This window comes from Oncorhynchus kisutch, linkage group LG21, assembly GCF_002021735.2.
Source record: "Oncorhynchus kisutch isolate 150728-3 linkage group LG21, Okis_V2, whole genome shotgun sequence".
NCBI classification, from domain to species: Eukaryota; Metazoa; Chordata; class Actinopteri; order Salmoniformes; family Salmonidae; genus Oncorhynchus; species Oncorhynchus kisutch.
This window is the reverse complement of record NC_034194.2, coordinates 39,254,987-39,273,462: the sequence shown is the minus strand read 5'-3', so window position 1 is coordinate 39,273,462 and position 18,476 is coordinate 39,254,987. Positions and strand designations below refer to the sequence as shown.

Sequence of the window (18,476 nt, the reverse complement as noted above, 5' to 3'; positions counted from 1 at the left end):
CTAGTAACCGAAAGGTTGCATGTTCATATCCCCGAGCTGTCGTTCTGCCCCTGAACAGGCAGTTAACCCACTGTTCCTAGGCCGTCATTGAAAATAAGAATTTGTTCTTAACTGACTTGCCTAGTTAAATAAAGGTAAAATAAAAAATAAAAAAGGGTGGTATGCTGCTGGCATAAATCTCAGTAAGACAAAAATAATGGTGTTCCAAAAAAGGTCCAGTTGTCAGGACCAGAAATACAAATTCCATCTAGACACCGTTTCCCTAGAGCACACAAAAAAAACTATACATACATCGGCCTAAACATCAGCACCACAGGTAACTTCCACAACGCTGTGAAATATCTGAGAGACGAGGCAAAAAAAGGGCCTTCTACGGCATCAACAGGAACATTAAATTTGACATCCCAGTTGGGATCTGGCAAAAAAAAAAAAAAAAAAACAGTTTAAGATCCCATTGCCCTTCATGGTTGTAATGTCTGGGTTCAGCTAACCAACCAAGAATTCACTAAATGGGACAAAGACCAAATTGAGACTGTATGCAGAATTCTGCAAAAACATTCTCTGTGTACAAAGTAAAACACCAAATAATGCATGCAGAGCACAATTAGGACAATACCCTTTAATTATCAAAATCCAGAAAAGAGCTGTTAAATTCTGCAACCACCTAAAAGGAAGCGATTCTCAAGCCATTGCCTACCGAGAGACTAACCTGGAAAAGAGTCCCCTAAGCAAGCTGGTCCTGTGGCTCTGTTCACGAACACAAACAGACCCCACAGAGCCCCAGGACAGCAACACAATTAGACCCAACCAAATCATGAGAAAACAAAAAGATAATTACTTGACACATTGGGAAGAATTAACAAAAAAACAGCAAACTAGAATGCTATTTGGCTCAAAACAGAGAGTACACAGTGGCAGAATACCTGACCACTGTGACTGACACAAAATTAAGGAAAGCTTTGACTATGTACAGACTCAGTGAGCATAGCCTTGCTATTGAGAAAGGCCGCCTGGCTCAAGAGAAGACAGGCTATGTGATCACTGCCCACAAAATGAGGTGGAAACTGAGCTGTGCTTCCTAACAATGCATGACCATATTAGTGACTCATATTTACCTCAGATTACACAGACCAACAAAGAATTTTAAAGCAAACCCGATCTGTTCGGGGGAAATTCCAGTGTGCCATCACAGAAGCAACATTTGTTGTGACCTGTTGCCACAAGAAAAGGGCAACCAGTGAAGAACAAACACAATTGTAAAAACAACCCACATTTATGTTTATTTATGCTCCCCTTTGTACTTTAACAATGTGCACATCATTACAACACGGTACATAATAACATTTAAAATGTTTTTATTCCTTTGAAAGTCTTGTGAGTGTAATGTTTACTGTTCATTTCTGTTTATTTCACTTTTGTTAATTAACTATTATACTTGATTTGTAAACATATGTATGTTTCCCATGCCAATAAAGCCCTTTGAATTGAATAAGTGAAGGAGAAAGATAGCGAGTAGAAGATAGGGACTCGGCATGGAGAGCATGAGAAATCGAGGGAGAGAGTAGCATGGAAACAGAGAAAGAAAGCCTTTGTTATGGAGGCCATTATGTGGTGTAAACCCATGCAGGAGCATCCCTATGTGCTACTGCACGAGAGAAGGGACATTTACCTTTTCATTTCTGAGATTTCAAAACGTTTTGGGGATCAAGTAGTAATCAAATTGTACTTATTGCTTATTTTGTTGTCATTATTGCTTTGTAATGAGCCATTATGTTAATCGGGCTATGATATATGACCACAATGCTTAAGCTTTAGCATTTACACTTTGGGGAGGGGGGAATAGAAAAATATGTTTTATTTTATTTATTTAACTGCGCCTAGTAAACTTGGCCAAATTGAATTAGCAAATGCCCTCATAGTTCAGCGGATGCTTCAATGGCCCGAGTCACACGCACCGACACGTGCAACTGTACTGATTGCAGTGCGCCGGACCGACTGTATCTGTCCGCATTCGCTGCTGCTGGATAAAGCACCGAGCAGAAACGGCACTGTAATCTATGCCAAAATGTCACATATCCAAGGATCGTCAAACAAGTCTACATTTTGATATATTGTAATCAGTTGAACATTTTGATATATTGCAACAATATTTCACAAAACAGCTATGATGAAGTGTAGCAGATCTAGCAGGTGAGAACAATGTAGTACACACTATAGGGTGACATGCATTGTTAGGCATCTGCTTGCATGTCAGGACACAAGGTTATAAAGTTGGGAAATATGATTAATGATAGCCAATTTTACAGCACTAACGTAACCACTATCACGATGTACCACCGTAACTAATAACTTAGCTACTGTACAAAGCTGATGATCTGATTTATTAGACAAAGGTTAGAGACAAAGAGTTCTTGTAATAAAATAGTCCCAAGTCTATTGTAAAACCACCCATTTAAAGGGATGGGCAGCTCTATACTGTAATAACACTGTTTGTATGCATTTTATCCACTGCTTCTCGTTAGGTTTTTATGGTATTACTATACTGGTAGTGAGGTATTATGGTAGCTATCGTTATCTATTTTACTTGGGCATCGTCATCCACAACGGGTTTCCTTCCTTATTGCAGTGGCCCTTGCCCGTCCTCTCTCTACCTCTGTTGTGGCAGCAAACCCACTGACAGACATGTCATTGTTGGTTTACAAACACTTTTGACGGTTCAAATAGCCTTTGAAGGGTCAGTCTATGAAATGAGATTCATTAGCTAGTAGATCATAGCTCTAGCCACCCTTATCCTAGACCTAGGACATTGTTGAGCGCACACGGGTAGAAGGCAGCTATAACAAGACAGATGTTATCGTAAGTGACAATAGTATTAGCTACAGTAGTTAGTAACATTGGTTTCTGTTTTTCCACAGGTTAAAAACATAGACAATTAGGCCCAAGCCAAAGAGGCCGATATCAAAAGCAGTATACTGACAGAGGGAGAACCTTGATACCAGTGGCACAAACCAGAGTGATCCCGTACGCTTAGCTAGCTACTATACAGCTAGCTTGAGGGAGAAAAAACACAAGATTGAAAACACTTACCAACGAAAAGGCTACCTTCAAGCCCTCCTCTCCGTTCTCACTGTCTGGTCATGGACTCAAATAGCCAGACAGACTATCCTCCAATTGATTTGTTATTTAATCACGAATAGTCTTTTCCTGCGGTGTTGTCGCTTCTTCCGCTTCGTCACAAACAGCCAGACCGTTTCTTTCTCACTGCGAGAAGAGGGGAAGCGGAAATACGTCAGCAGCCTCGCTTTCGTACACGGTTTCCGTGGGTAGTAGAAGACTGTGTTCAGGATATCTTTATTATGCTACTGTAGAGTGAAGACGGACATTCATTTATTAAGCGTCAAATGTACTTTATCCGTTATAACTGTAATGTACCACAGTAATTGTTTTTACTCGGTGAAGCCCAGGCCAGCAGGTCTACTGAAAATCATTGGGACCAGACCAATTTGGTTAGCCCGGTGACTTGGCCCGAGCGGATAGTTTGACTGCGAGAGGGGCGGGCAGGTCCACAATGTACTGTGTGAACCAATGATTTATTTGATAGACCTTGGATTGCAAATAATATGGGTGCGTTTGTAAATTCACTCTGGCTATCAACGCGTGTTTAGCAGATGTTATTGCGGGTGAAGCGAAATGCTTGTAATATGTCCGGTGTCGGTAAACGTCGGCAAAGAAGCGTAATTAACCACCTCTGCTAGGTTAAGTAAAATGGTCAACAAAGGTGTTCCCTTGTTGTGTTGCTCATTTGCGTCTGGAAATAGCTAGTCAACTTTAGGCAGTTAACTTAAGTACATCACTGCCGTTAGAACACTCAGATCAACCCTACTCCTCTGTGAGAGCGTCCAGTGTGCGCTCTGAATTGACGAACTATCCAGAGCGCACTCTGACAAACTGGAGGCAATTTACGAACGCACCCTATGAGAACACAGATAAAACAAACAGATAGACATTTCACTGGATTTTTAAATGTGAAGCATCCGCTTACTGTTTCCATCCACTACCAAATATGGTAGTGAGAGGAAGCCCACTGGAGCGCAGTGGGATAAGATGGAACGAGATGGATTTTAGCCGATATTATACACATTTTCTTATCGATTAAACATTTAATCTCAATATAGTTGTCTGTTTCCAAAACTAGAATCTGTTATGAACAGAGTGGAATAAGGTTTGTAAACTTTAACCTTTGCAAAACTTTTAAAGATCGCGTTGTTTATGAGTACAAAGGCGAATTGTTACTGCACACGCGCACTTCACAGGGTAGACGTTCCCTATAACGAAAAACATGCAGATGATGCTAGAACGCACCAATAGGACGTCGCTTTCTTGTGCTTGGCTGTGCCCACTATGACTCATTTGTTCTCATTGGAAACGACAGGCAGTGGTATATCAATTCGCTTTATTGGCATGACGTAACAATGTAAATATTGCCAAAGCTCATTTGGGATATTTACAATATAAAAAATAAATAAGAATGAGAATCAAAATTGTCAACGGGACAACAGTAACAACAATAACCAAGGGTCAAAATAACCATAAATTCAACAATAACAATAAGCACACAGAGGACATGTGCAGGTTGATTGGTCTGTCAGACACTGTCCCTCAATTTATGGCAGGCAGCAATATAGTGCGCTGCCAACCCACAGCTCTCTGCCTCCTCCCCCAACAAGATGGGTAGCCTATCTTCATCAGAGAGGTCTATATCTTGGTTTAGTTTTTAAAAAATCTTTGAGGAGAAGCTTAGATCCCACCCGTAAGCCATATTGACGCTCCTTAGAAAAGCCGCATTCCATGGGAATTAATGGAATCCTTCGGTATTTCATTTAAATGGTTCTTGGACAAAATTAAATGCATTTATGTATTATTTTGTTGGTGTAGTGGGAAGAGTAATATTAGTACTTTTGTATGTTTAGTTCACATATACTTTTAAAGTATGCATTAAGGTGTCTGTAATAGAATGAACGTGGCTAAAACAAATGTAGACGTTAGTAAATGTATATCTATAGCTTCCAAAATATGATTTACAATTATAGGGGAGTGCCAAGATGGAGGCGCGAGGGTTTCAAAACAGCACACTAGATGACGTAAAAGGGGTATCTATAAATCATTGATGTGAACCTTTGGTGTGTTAGTAAATTAACTCTGGCGTGCACGCTCATAAAATCAGAGCGTTGTCAGATTGTCCTCTTAAATTCAGAGCATTTCTCTTTCGGAGGATACACTGGAGTAGAGTTGATCCGAGCGTTCTCTGACCTCACAACGGCAGTCAAGCACCCAGGCTAAAATAAGAGACAACAGATAGACAAAAAAAGAGAACACCTCACTCTGACCATTTTACTCTCACTAGGAGAACTGGTTAGGCTGTTTTCATGTTATCCAGAGCGTTGGTGACTAACTGTGATGTTGGCAACAATTTAATTATGCTTTTTTTTTTGCTGACGTTTAGTGGCACCGGCCATATTCAACGGGTGTTGAGCGTTAGTAAATTCATAAATTATTCTGCGCTCTGCACACTGTTGAGTGTGCTGTGAAATCGGAGTAGATAGCCAGAGTGAATTTACGAACGCGCCCTTTTGTACTTATTTTCAACTAGGAAAATATTACGGCGACGAGTAATACCAGGTCGTAGTTACCAAAAACCCAAAAACAGAAACCCCGCCTACTCTAACAATTCGATGAACGAGTGTAACGACGCGTATTCCTGTTATCGGGAAACGCCTCATTTTCAAAATGGCAAATCTCGAGTTCAAGATTGAGGACTAAATACGTTCGGGAACAAGAGTCACAAATTCATAACTTTTAGAAAAGGACAAAAGTTTTGGGCAAAAAAAAAAGTTGTCTTTTCTTGTTTAGATAACGAATAGCTTACTTTAGCTACTCTTACCTAAAATGAACTAGCTAGCATAAGGATTCCATCAAAGATTTTTGTAACTTCACCAAGATAGACCACCGCCTGTCGTTTCAAATGAACAGAGCCAAGTACGAGCTAGCGAGATCTTATTGGCTTCGTTCTAACATCTGCATGTTTTCGTTAGGGAACGCATACTTTGAGTGCGCGTGTGCAATAACTCAATTCACATTTGCATTTCCTAAAAGTTTTTGCAAAGGTTAAAGTTAACAAACCTTGGTCCACTCTGTTCATAACAGATTCTAGTTTTGGAAACAGAAAACTCTATTGAGATCAAATGTTTCATCGATGAGAAAATTTACAGAATGTCTGCCAAAAATCCATCTCGTTCAATCTTCTCCCACTGTCCGCAAGTGGGCTTCCTCTCACTACCAAATATCATGTGGAAACACCAAGCAGATGCTTCACATTTGAAACATCCAGTGAAATATCTGTGATTCCATTCCTCCAAAACACAGAGAAGTTACTCTACTTGATAGAGCAACGTTATACGTTTCCCTATATGCCTTTCATTCTAATAGTAGTATGTCATATGCTTTACCATCAACAAAAGCACAGCCTTTGGTGGGGGAAACAAACAAAAAATAAGTTGGGAGAGTAAAATTCTCCTATTCAATAGTGTTCTTTTCAAGTTGTGGGCACAAACAAAATATGGGGAAAAATGGACAAACAAAAAGTCTTAAGAGAAATATGCTGCTGAAAGGAACAAGAAGGAAGGCAGTAAGTTAAAAGACAGATCACTGTCATTTAAACCATACACTTTTACAACATTTAATTGTAATAATACTGAAGTACTAACTAACAATGGTATGTTCTTTCCCCCCAAAAAATTGAAGATGGGTTTTTAAACAGGTGTGTTTTCTGTGGTTACTAAAGATCCTACGGAAACTTATTTCAAAAGTACAGTGCCTTCAGAAGGTATTCATTCCCCTTGACTTATTCCACATTTTGTTGTTTCAGCCTAAATTCAAAGTGGATGAAATAAATACTTGTTTACTCTTACCCATCTACACACAATACCCTCTAGTGACAAAGTGAAAACATATTTTTAGAAATCAACGAACTTGCTCCACTGGGAAGGGGGATACCTAGTCAGTTGTACAACTGAATGCATTCAACTGAAATGTGTCTTCTGCATTTAACCCAACCCCTCAATCAGAGAGGTGCAGAGGGCTGCCTTAATCAACATCCACGTCATTGGAGCCCGGGGAACAGTGGGTTAACTGCCTTGCTCAGGGGAACAGTGGGTTAACTGCCTTGCTCAGGGGAACAGTGGGTTAACTGCCTTGCTCAGGGGAACAGTGGGTTAAACTGCCTTGCTCAGGGGAACAGTGGGTTAACTGCCTTGCTCAGGGGAACAGTGGGTTAACTGCCTTGCTCAGGGGAACAGTGGGTTAACTGCCTTGCTCAGGGGAACAGTGGGTTAACTGCCTTGCTCAGGGGAACAGTGGGTTAACTGCCTTGCTCAGGGGAACAGTGGGTTAACTGCCTTGCTCAGGGGAACAGTGGGTTAACTGCCTTGCTCAGGGGAACAGTGGGTTAACTGCCTTGCTCAGGGGAACAGTGGGTTAACTGCCTTGCTCAGGGGAACAGTGGGTTAACTGCCTTGCTCATGTAAGCTCGGGGACCCGAGTCAAAACATACAGTAGCCTACACCAAAGTCCGATTTTTTTTTTTTTTTGCAGTGTCTGTACTTTACTATTTATACTTTATGACAACTTTTACTTCACTACAATCCTAAAGAAAATAATGTACTTTTTACTCCATACAATTTCCCTGATACCCAAAAGTACTCATTACATTTTGAATGCTTAGCAGGACAGGAAAAATGGTCAAATTCACACACTTGTCAAGACAACATGCCTGGTCATTCCAAATGCCTCTGATCTGGCGAATTCACTAAACACAATTACTTTGTTTGTAAATTATGTTTCATCAGGCAAGAAAATGGCCTTGCCGAAATACTCCCACCCCTCGTAATTTTGTGGCTAGAGTCAAATACTTTCTGTGCCACACATTAGTCAAATACTTTCTATAGAACAAACATCACGTCAGGCAACCAAAGTTAATAATTAATGTATGTGTGTTATATTAAGTGATGGAAAGAGTACTGTAAAATCCTACTCAAGTTGAAGTACTGTTACTTTAATGAAATTGTAAATCAAGTAGAAGTAAAAGTACTGGTGTAAAAATAAAAAAAAAAAAAAAAAAAGTAGAATAGCAGATTTAAAAAGTACTTAGAGTAAAAGTTACATCTAAAATAATTTGCTATTTCAAATTTTGATGGGTATTGGTATTACCCTTTTACAAGAATGGAAGTTCATGTGAAAAGGGTATGGCAATTGAATGCAAGCTTCACAAACAAATGAATAATAAAAAATACAAATAAAAGTACTTTTCTATATACTACTGTATATGTAATATTGTTAACATGTAACAATATATGCCCTGACCTTAGAGCTGTTTCATTCCTCTTTGGTTTGGTCAGGGTGTGATGTGGGGTGGGCATTCTATCTTTTTGATTGAATGAAACTGGCTACATAGCCTACACAACGCCATTCATGGCAATAAAATACATTTACAACTTTACTTAAAAAAAATATATATATATATATATATATATTTATATACACTTTTTGTACCATTACATGTTTCCTCAAATTTGAAGCAGAGTTTTTGTAGGTAGCCACCTCCACCATCTTTACATTCCATAGTTACACTGTCTCCTCCTCTCTGCTTGAAGCGGAAGTGTTCTATGAGATGCGGCCAGGCATTTCCTTCCTCGTGGTCTTCAGAAGACCCGGCCACTGGCTCTGTCTCTATTGTCTCCTGAACCTTCTCAATCTCGTTAGGCTCCATTTATTTTTTTCAAGTTGATTAGGAAACCTTTTTTTTCCCGTTGCATTTAGTTCAAATTTTTTACTGTTTATAAATCCTGCTACCGATCATCATTTGGTTTGCATACACAGCTGTGATTGGGCCGTTTTGGCGCGGGGAATCAAACCCTGAATTCAAAGGCTGGTTGAAGCCGTTTATTGGAGACGATACACAGACATACTGCCTGTATTGTAAGGCTGATTTCTACACCAAACTTTTATGTAAAAAAAATAAAATGACAACTCAAAAACATACTAAAATGGCAAAGCCTGATAACAGTTCCACCCAAAATAGCTGCCATTTCTGGTTAAAAACAATTACTCTGCAAAAAAGGCTGAGGCCACCATGGCATTAGCTATCACTGAACACTGTTCCATGCAGGCATATGATCACATTGGAGAAGCATGTAGAGCTGCTTTCTCAGACTCCACTGCTGCTACCCACTTCAAAATGCACAGGGCAACCTGCACATGTGCGATTCTGTGTTTTACATTATAGCCATTGCCATATATATGATTAAATATTATCTGATGTTGGCTGTGTGAGGTATCTGCATTTGTGCACTTGAGCATCATCATGAGATTTATTATTTTTTATTTATTTTTAACCTTTATTTAACTAGGCAAGTCAGTTAAGAACAAATTCTTATTTTCAATGACGGCCTAGGAACAGTGGGTTAACTGCCTGTTCAGGGGCAGAACGACAGATTTGTACCTTGTCAGCTCGGGGATTTGAACTTGCAACCTTTCGGTTACTAGTCCAAAGCTCTAACCACTAGGCTACCCTGCCGCCCCAGATTAAACAACTGCTTGCTACATCTACTTGCCTGTTTGTGTGTGTGACAAGAACTGAGTAACATGGTGTGACCTGCATGTTGCAAAACTGTAGATAACAGTCCAGCAGATGCTTTGTCCTTGTGTTTGTATGTGAGAATATTGAGCACATGGTGTGACTTGCTGTATCTTACAAAGTTGCAAGTCTAAACCACGCTCAGCCTCTACTGTGATAGTTCCAACCCGTCTGTTGGCCTATGTCCATCACAGTATAAGAACACTGTTAACATACATCCTGTCAGTTCCCTGTTCTGCCCTGTGTGTTATTACAGTGAGCCCGTATATACGAAAGTTGCATTTGCCATTTATTACTTAGCTAATAAAAAATACATAGTATACAATCGGTAACTCTGTCATATTTTTCCTGATACCAGATTTGAATTTACGCAACTCTAACACACAGAAATTATTAATGGTGTTCTAGCACCAACATACTTCCTGAAAAAGTTGGTCGCAGATGTGGGTGACCAGCGTTTCAGCTTGCTCGATGACGAAGTGTTTTTAAGTACCTGGGGGTTGTGATAAGGTACTTTAGTGACACCAAGCAGACAATTGTATCAACATTTCTGGGGCTTGTTGAGTTGGAGGGAGGAGATGCCAAATCTATAGCCCTGTGCTGTTGTGGCTTTCCTCGAAGTGTTGTCTTAAAAGAGAGAAACTCCTGGGGATAGGGACTGACAATGCCTCTGTTATGACGAGGATAAACAATGGGGTCCATAAAGTGATGGAAGAGGAGTATGGCCTCAAATATCTGATTCTTATTCGCTGTGTGTGCCACTCTCTGCAGCTTGCTCATTTTTAGTTCTAAACAGAGTGTTTCTTACTCACTTTGTCTCTCCCACGAAGTTATTCCTCTCTCCAATTATGCAAATTAGGTGATGTCATTTAGTGACTTTTAGGAAAGCCAATAGCTACTTTCCTTACTGAGGAGTTGGCAACACTGCATGTTACTTGTCACTGACAAACAAGTGAACAGTTCTAGCTAATTTGCCCTGGGATATAAAACAGAGTTATTTTACCTGAAATGCACAAGGTCCTCTACTCCGACAATTAATCCACACATAAAATGGCCAACCGAATCATTTCTAGTCATCTCTCCTCCTTCCAGGCCTTTTCATCTTTGAACTTATATGGTGATCGCATCTACACTTTCATAGTATTACCACGACAACTGGCAAAACAGTTCGTCTTTCAATCATCCACGTGGGTATAACCAATGAGGAGATGGCACGTGGGTACCTGCTTCTATAAACCAATGAGGAGATGGGAGAGGCAGGACTTTGCGCGTGAGCAGTGTGGGTGAATAATTGAATAACGTGGATTTCTACATTTATTTTGCGACGCTCGCGCACGCGACCTGTCCGGTCTGGTCAGCATGTAAAGGCGAAAACTTTATGTGCTTGCCATGATGATGTGTATCCTTTTTCTAGATTGTACTCTAACAGATGGTTTTGAAAATGTACTTTAAGTACATTTTGAATTAGGTAAAGTAGTTAAGTAAAAGTACAACCTTTTGAAAAATACTCAAAGTACAAGTACACAGAAAAGCTACTCAATTACAGGAACATGAGTAGTTGTAATTTGTTACTTCCACCCCTGGTTATATTAAACACAATGGAAGAGTAAAGTGTAGGCGAGCAATAAACATTTCAGAACAACTACTAGTCGAATACGACATGGGAGAGATGCCGAATTTTGGCAAAGATATTTATTTATAGACAAATACACCTTAAAACAAATAGCTAAACCAAAAACTGCAGACCTTACCCTGCGATCAAACCGCCATAAAAAAAAATGAAACGAAGCCGAACGTGATCATTGACAGCTGCCTTGAAGGAACACAGAGCAGAAATCTTTAACTAGCAGTTGCAAAATTGAAGATTGAGTGTGTGCACGTTCACGAGAAGGGGAAGGGAGATTTTCTGTCGGCTCGGGCGCAAAGTAGACTCATGACGAAATAACAAGACGTCATCGTCATGTGCGACCATTTATTATGTTGGAAACAACGGCTGGCCATATTGGAGGCTGTTTCTGGGTCATATTATAGCTCAAAGTAAATATTATAGCTCAAAGTAAGAGGCGTCCGTCTCGTAAAAAGACCTACAAACGTGCAGCGGAAGTAGTAGTTGCTGTTATTCTTTTGGAAATAAGATTAATATAGTTGGGAGTCATGTTGGCCCAATTGGTGTACCAGGAATTTCTCTCAAAAACAAAACCATGGTTTCTATGGTTATACACATCATTGCGGTCGAATTCGCAACAGGTTCGCGTCCGTCTTCTCCCCAATCCTCGCTGTTTCTTCGACGAACCGGTGCACGTCAAGGTAGATGGACTTTATCCGCACCAGAAAGTGGAATTGAGGTCCAAACTCAGGGACGATAAAGGGATCATCTTCAAAGCTTCCGCTCTGTACTCCGCAGATTCTACAGGACAGGTAGACCTGTGCCTCTCCCCCTCTCTGGGTGGAAGTTATACAGGAGTTGAACCCATGGGCTTGTTTTGGGCAATGACGCCCGAGACTCCACACCGCAAACTATTGAAAAAGAATGTGTTGAGTTCAATGATGGTTGATATAGACGCGCTGCACGAGGACACAGGTGAGATCTTGGCAACACAGACTATCGAGAGGCAGTTCATGACGGAAGGGCTGAGGAGGATACCGTTGGGCATGAACAATGGGAGAATTCGGGGGACCCTCTTTCTACCACCAGGTTAGTTGTGTAGGCTTGGCTTATCCGTTAATTTGATGAATAGTAAAAAATATATATATATATTTCCATTGTCGTTGTCCCCTGTTTCGTCATGCCTTTCTGAAGTGTATGTAGTTTCACATGTCTCTCCTATCACATCGTTCTCTTGTCTGTCATCTATCGTTTATCTTGCACATATGCTTGAAAGTGTTCTTAACAACGCGTCGTGAGATCTTGGCCAGTAACCGAAAGGTCACTGGTTGCCCTTGAACAAGGCAGTAAACCCCCCAACAACTTCTCCCCATGACGTTGATGTCGATTAAAAATATCCCCTGGACCTCTGATTCAAAGGGGCTGGGCTAAAATGAGTTTCAGTTGTGCAACTGACAACAACGGTTGCCCAACAACCTTTTCCTTTTGCCCCATCCTCAGGGCCAGGTCCATTTCCTGGTGTCCTGGATATGTATATTCTGGGTGGAGGTGTATCTGAGGTCCGGGCCAGTCTGCTGGCTAACAAAGGCTTTGTGGTTCTGGCGCTGGGCTACTCTGGCTTCCAGGACCTGCCCAAAACCTTACCCAAATACTTTGACCTGGAGTACTTTGAAGAGGCCATCACATTCCTGAGGAGACAGCCACAGGTTAGTTGCGGATGAAGAGCAAGGCCCTGTTTTCATGAAACATCTCATAGTAAGAGTGCTGATCTAGGATTTCCGCTCCTCGTGTCTATAGAATGTCGAGCACTCTTACTATGAGATGCATCGTGAATATGGGCCATTTCTTCCATCCATGAAGGGTAAATGCCACCTTGAGGTTCCTTTCACTGGACTTCAATATTTTGTTAACTGTGTAACTGCTGCCACCTAGTGGCTGTTTCTCTCCCACATCATATCAACTAACCAGTCACACTCATAACAATGACAACATATAACAACAATGCTTTTTATGTGTTCAGTTTAACCATCCTATTTATTGGTTTGTCAAAACCAGGTTACTTTGATTGTCTGTAATGATTTTTAGTCTCTTGGTCAAACCATTGTCTTTTTCTCTAGGTCCAGGGTCCAGGAATAGGAATCCTGTCCATCTCTAAGAGTGGCGACCTGGCTCTATCCATGGCCTCTTTTCTCTCTGGCATCTCAGCCACAGTCTGGATCAACGGCTGCAACGCTAATGTCATGACGCCACTGCACTACAAAGACCTCGTCATCCCTCCCCTCGTGCCTATCCTAGAGAACATCACCCTCACACCGTCCGGCCTTCTCGATGTCCGAGACACCGTACCAGATCAGATAACAGAAAGGACCCGCGGTTCCGTGATCCCGATAGAACGATCCGGTTCTAGGTTCCTTTTTGTTGTCTCCGAGGACGACAGGAACTGGAACAGCTGTCTCTTTGCCCAGCAGGCCGCCGCCCAGCTGAGGCATCATGGGAAAGATAACTTTGAGGTGGTGACTTACCCCAGGGCGGGTCATTTCCTGGAGGTGCCCTACATGCCCCACTGCCCGTCTGGCGTCCACTCTGCGGTGGGTAAAGTGGTGGTGTTTGGGGGGGAAGCTAAAGCCCACCATGAGGCTCAGCTGGACCTGTGGAGGAGGGTCCCGGAGTTCTTCAGGACACACCTGAAGCACAACAGCAACACTGTCCAGAAAGCCAGACTATAACACTAAGAGCTCTCCTGGTTGACTACTTTGCAGACTCCTGCCAGATCTCAATGTGTGGATAGGTGTTTAACATATCAGCCTACCACATCATATGATATAGTAATCTGATGTCTTACAGTGCAGTCAATGAAGTGGCACAACCATTGCTGAATGCAATGCAATGCCTGCAATGTAGTCAGCCTGGAACGCAACTAAACTATCCAATTGGAGACGAGTATCATGAATAAGCCTGTGAGTGTGCTGCTGTACTTTATTTAACTGGATTCTGTTAACAATAACTTTGATATATTATATACAGTACCAATCATCTGTTTGTACACACTACTCATTCCAGGGTTTTTCTTTATTTGTACTATTTCCTACATTGTCGAATAATAGTGAAGACGACATCAAAACTATGAAATAACACATATGGAATCATGTAGTAACCAAATCAAAATATATTTGCCTTTGCCTTGATGACAGCTTTGCATGCTCTTGGCATTCTCTCAGCCAGCTTCCTGAGGTAGTTACCTGGAATGCATTTCAATTAACAGGTGTGCCTTGTTTTAAGTTCATTTGTGGAATTTCTTTCCTTGATACCAATCAGTTGTGTTGTGACAAGGTAGGGGTGGTATACAGAAGATAGCCCTATTTGGTAAAATACCAAGTCCATATTATGGCAAGAACAGCTCAAATAAGCAAAGAGAAATTACACTCCATTACTTTCAAGAACCATCAAGCGCTATGGTGAAACTGGCTCTCATGAGGACTGCCACAGGAAAGGAAGACCTAGAGTTACCTCTGCTGCAGAGGATAAGGTCATTAGAGTTAACTGCACCTCAGAAATTGCAGCCCAAATAATAATTGCAGCCCAAATAAATGCTTCACAGGGTTCAAGTAACAGACACATTTCAAAATCAACTTTTCAGAGTAGACTGTGTGAATCAGGCCTTCATTGTCGAATTGCTGCAAAGAAACCACTACTAAAGGACAGAAGAAGAGCAATGGACATTAGACTGTTGAAAATCTATCCTTTGGTCTGATGAGTCCAAATTTGAGATTTTTGGTTCCAACTGCTGGCTCTTTGTAAGACGCAGAGTAGGTGGGCGGATGATCTCCGCATGTGTAGTTCCCACCGTGAAGCATGGAGGTGTGATGGTGTGTGAGGGTGCTTTGCTGGTGACACTGTGATTTATTTAGAATTCAAGGCATACTTAACCAGCATGGCTACCACAGCATTCTGCAGCGATATGCCATCCTATCTGGTTTGTGCTTAGTGGGACTATATTTGTTTTTCAACAGGACAATGACCCAACACACCTCCAGGCTGGGTAGGGGCTATTTGACCAAAAAGGAGAGTGATGGAGTGCTGCATCTGATGACCTGGCCTCCACAATCACCCGACCTCAACCCAATGAGTCAGGCTGCAGAGTAAAGGAAAAGCAGCCAGCAAGTGCTCAGCGTATGTGGGAACTCTTTCAAGACTGTTGGAAAAGCATTCCAGGTGATGCTGGTTGAGAGAATGCCTAGAGTGTGCAAAGCTGTCATCAAGGCTAAGGGTGGCTATTTGAAGAATCTCAAATATACAATTTATTTGGATTTGTTTAACACTTTTTTTTTTGTTGGATACTACATGATTCCATAAGTGTTATTTCCTAGTTTTGATGTCTTCATGATTATTCTACAACGTAGAAAATAGTAAAAACAAAGAAAAACCCTTGAATGAGTAGGTGTTCTGAAACCTTTGACTCGCAGTGTATATCCAGTGGCGATTTTAGCATGTAACTCTTGGTGGGGCAAAAAAAAAAGTGGGATGCATGCCAGCAAAGCCACAACACTAAACAATACATTAATTGCACTATAACGGTGACAAACGGTGTCCACAAACTGTTAGGGCCAACAGCAGTCCCAGCACCTTACCACTGCTACACCTGGCTATCAGCATAGCCATGTCTGGCAGTGAAACAGTTCATTCAGCCTCATTTACTGCCTTAAAAAAAAAAAAAAACAGCTGATATGGCTGACTTGCTTAAATAAATGTGGTTTCTACTGACAATTGAGATGTACAGACTATGGCATAAGGGGACGCAGTTAAACTGAGTTTAACTGTATTTGGCTAAGGTGTATGTAAAATACTTATTTTCCACCATAATTTGCAAATAAATTAATAAAAAATCCTACAATGTGATTTTCTGGATTTTTTCCCCTCATTTTGTCTGGCATAGTTGAAGTGTACCTATGATGAAAATTACAGGCCTCTCTCATCTTTTTAAGTGGGAGAACTTGCACAATTGGTGGCTGACTAAATACTTTTTTGCCCCACTATACATATGAGATGAGTAATGACATATGTAAACATTATTATAGTGAGCCATTTATTGAAGTGGCCAATGATTTCAAGCCTGTATGTAGACAGCAGCATCACTGTGTTGTGGCTGTTTAACAGTCTGATGGCCTTGAGATAGAAGCTGTTTTTCTGTCTCTCGGTCCCAGCTTTGATGCACCTGTACTGACCTCGCTTTCTGGATGGTAGCGGGATGAACAGGCAGTGGCTCGGGTGGTTGTTGTCCTTGATCTTTATGGCCTTCCTTTGATATCGGGTGCTGTAGGTGTCCTGGAGGGAAGGTAGTTTGCCCCCGGTGATGCGTTGTGCAGACCTCACTACCCTCTGGAGAGCCTTGCGGTGCAGTTGCCATACCAGGCGGTGATACAGCCCGACAGGATGTTCTCAATTGTGCATCTCATAAACGTTGTGAGGGTTTTAGGTGACAAGCCAAATTTCTTCAGCCTCCTGAGGTTGAAGAGGTTCCGTTGCACCTTCTTCACCACACTGTCTGTGTGGGTGGTCTCCACTGCTGTCTCATCGATGTGGATAGGCAGGTGCTCCCTCTGCTGTTTCCTGAAGTCCACGATAATCTCCTTTGTTTTGTTGATGTTGAGTGAGAGTTTGTTTTCCTGATACCACAACGAACCGCCCTTGCTGTCTCTGCCTGGCCGGTTCCCCTCTTTCCACTGGGATTCTCTGCCTCTAACCCTATTACAGGGGCTGAGTCACTGGCTTGCTGGGGCTCTCTCATGCTGTCCCTGGAGGGGGTGCGTCACCTGAGTGGGTTGATTCACTGTTGTGGTCATCCTGTCTGGGTTGGCGCCCCCCCCCCCTTGGGTTGTGCCGTGGCGGAGATCTTTGTGGGCTATACTCAGCCTTGTCTCAGGATGGTAAGTTGGTGGTTGAAGATATCCCTCTAGTGGTGTGGGGGCTGTGCTTTGGCAAAGTGGGTGGGGTTATATCCTTCCTGTTTGGCCCTGTCCGGGGGTGTCCTCGGATGGGGCCACAGTGTCTCCTGACCCCTCCTGTCTCAGCCTCCAGTATTTATGCTGCAGTAGTTTATGTGTCGGGGGGCTGGGGTCAGTTTGTTATATCTGGAGTACTTCTCCTGTCCTATTCGGTGTCCTGTGTGAATCTAAGTGTGCGTTCTCTAATTCTCTCCTTCTCTCTTTCTTTCTCTCTCTCGGAGGACCTGAGCCCTAGGACCATGCCCCAGGACTACCTGACATGATGACTCCTTGCTGTCCCCAGTCCACCTGGCCATGCTGCTGTTCCAGTTTCAACTGACCTGAGCCCTAGGACCATGCCCCAGGACTACCTGACATGATGACTCCTTGCTGTCCCCAGTCTACCTGGCCATGCTGCTGCTCCAGTTTCAACTTCCACCTGACTGTGCTGCTGCTCTAGTTTCAACTGTTCTGCCTTATTATTATTCGACCATGCTGGTCATTTATGAACATTGAACATCTTGACCATGTTCTGTTATAATCTCCACCCGGCACAGCCAGAAGAGGACTGGCCACCCCACATAGCCTGGTTCCTCTCTAGGTTTCTTCCTAGGTATTGGCCTTTCTAGGGAGTTTTTCCTAGCCACTGTGCTTCTCCACCTGCATTGCTTGCTGTTTGGGGTTTTAGGCTGGGTTTCTGTACAGCACTTTGAGATATCAGCTGATGTACGAAGGGCTATATAAATAAATTTGATTTGATTTGATTTGATACGGAGTGCCCTCCCCTCCTCCCTGTAGGCTGTCTCGCCCATCATTCTTAAATGGAAGAAGTTTGGAACAACCAAGACTCTTCCTAGAGCTGGCCACCCAGCCAAACTGAGCAGTCTGGGGAGAAGGGCCTTGGTCAGAGAGGTGAGAGTCTGCCATACTGTGAGGAGAGACAAACTGATATACACATTATCAGTGATTCAGCCTCAGGTGATGAGTTATATCTGCATGTAGCTAAAGTGTGTTGCTTATATGTGGGGTGGCAGGGTAGCCTAGTGGTTAGAGTGTTGGACTAGTAACCACCGGAAGGTTGCATGTTCAAACCCCCGAGCTGACACGGTACAAATCTGTCGTTCTGCCCCTGAACACCCACTGTTCCTAGGCCGTCATTGAAAAAAAAAATTGTTCTTAACAGACTTGCCAAGTTAAA

General features: G+C 42.2%; 2 protein-coding genes across 2 annotated transcripts in view; one reads left to right on the top strand and one right to left on the bottom strand.

The window, feature by feature from the left end:
* LOC109880264 (sushi domain-containing protein 6-like) overlaps positions 1–3,286 on the bottom strand; it is a 67,631-nt gene extending 64,345 nt beyond the window's left edge. Inside the window, 1 exon segment of the mRNA XM_031800176.1 lies at positions 3,088–3,286. The gene's annotated coding sequence lies outside the window, so the exon portion shown is untranslated.
* An 8,160-nt stretch (positions 3,287–11,446) lies between these two features.
* On the top strand, positions 11,447–14,344 carry LOC109866630 (acyl-coenzyme A thioesterase 1). The gene is made up of 3 exons (XM_020455396.2): positions 11,447–12,386; positions 12,798–13,003; positions 13,415–14,344. Exons 1-3 carry the CDS (start codon positions 11,846–11,848, stop codon positions 14,021–14,023), a joined length of 1,356 nt encoding a protein of 451 aa, XP_020310985.1. The 5' UTR covers positions 11,447–11,845; the 3' UTR covers positions 14,024–14,344.
* Positions 14,345–18,476: the final 4,132 nt, after the last annotated feature.

Bases quoted from the DNA above. Each gene is read 5' to 3' on its own strand.
- LOC109866630 (XM_020455396.2), top strand. From the start codon at position 11,846: ATGTTGGCCCAATTGGTGTACCAGGAATTTCTCTCAAAAACAAAACCA. The intron at 12,387-12,797 runs GTTAGTTGTGTA...CCCCATCCTCAG, and splicing joins GACCCTCTTTCTACCACCAG to GGCCAGGTCCATTTCCTGGT. The intron at 13,004-13,414 runs GTTAGTTGCGGA...CTTTTTCTCTAG, and splicing joins TCCTGAGGAGACAGCCACAG to GTCCAGGGTCCAGGAATAGG.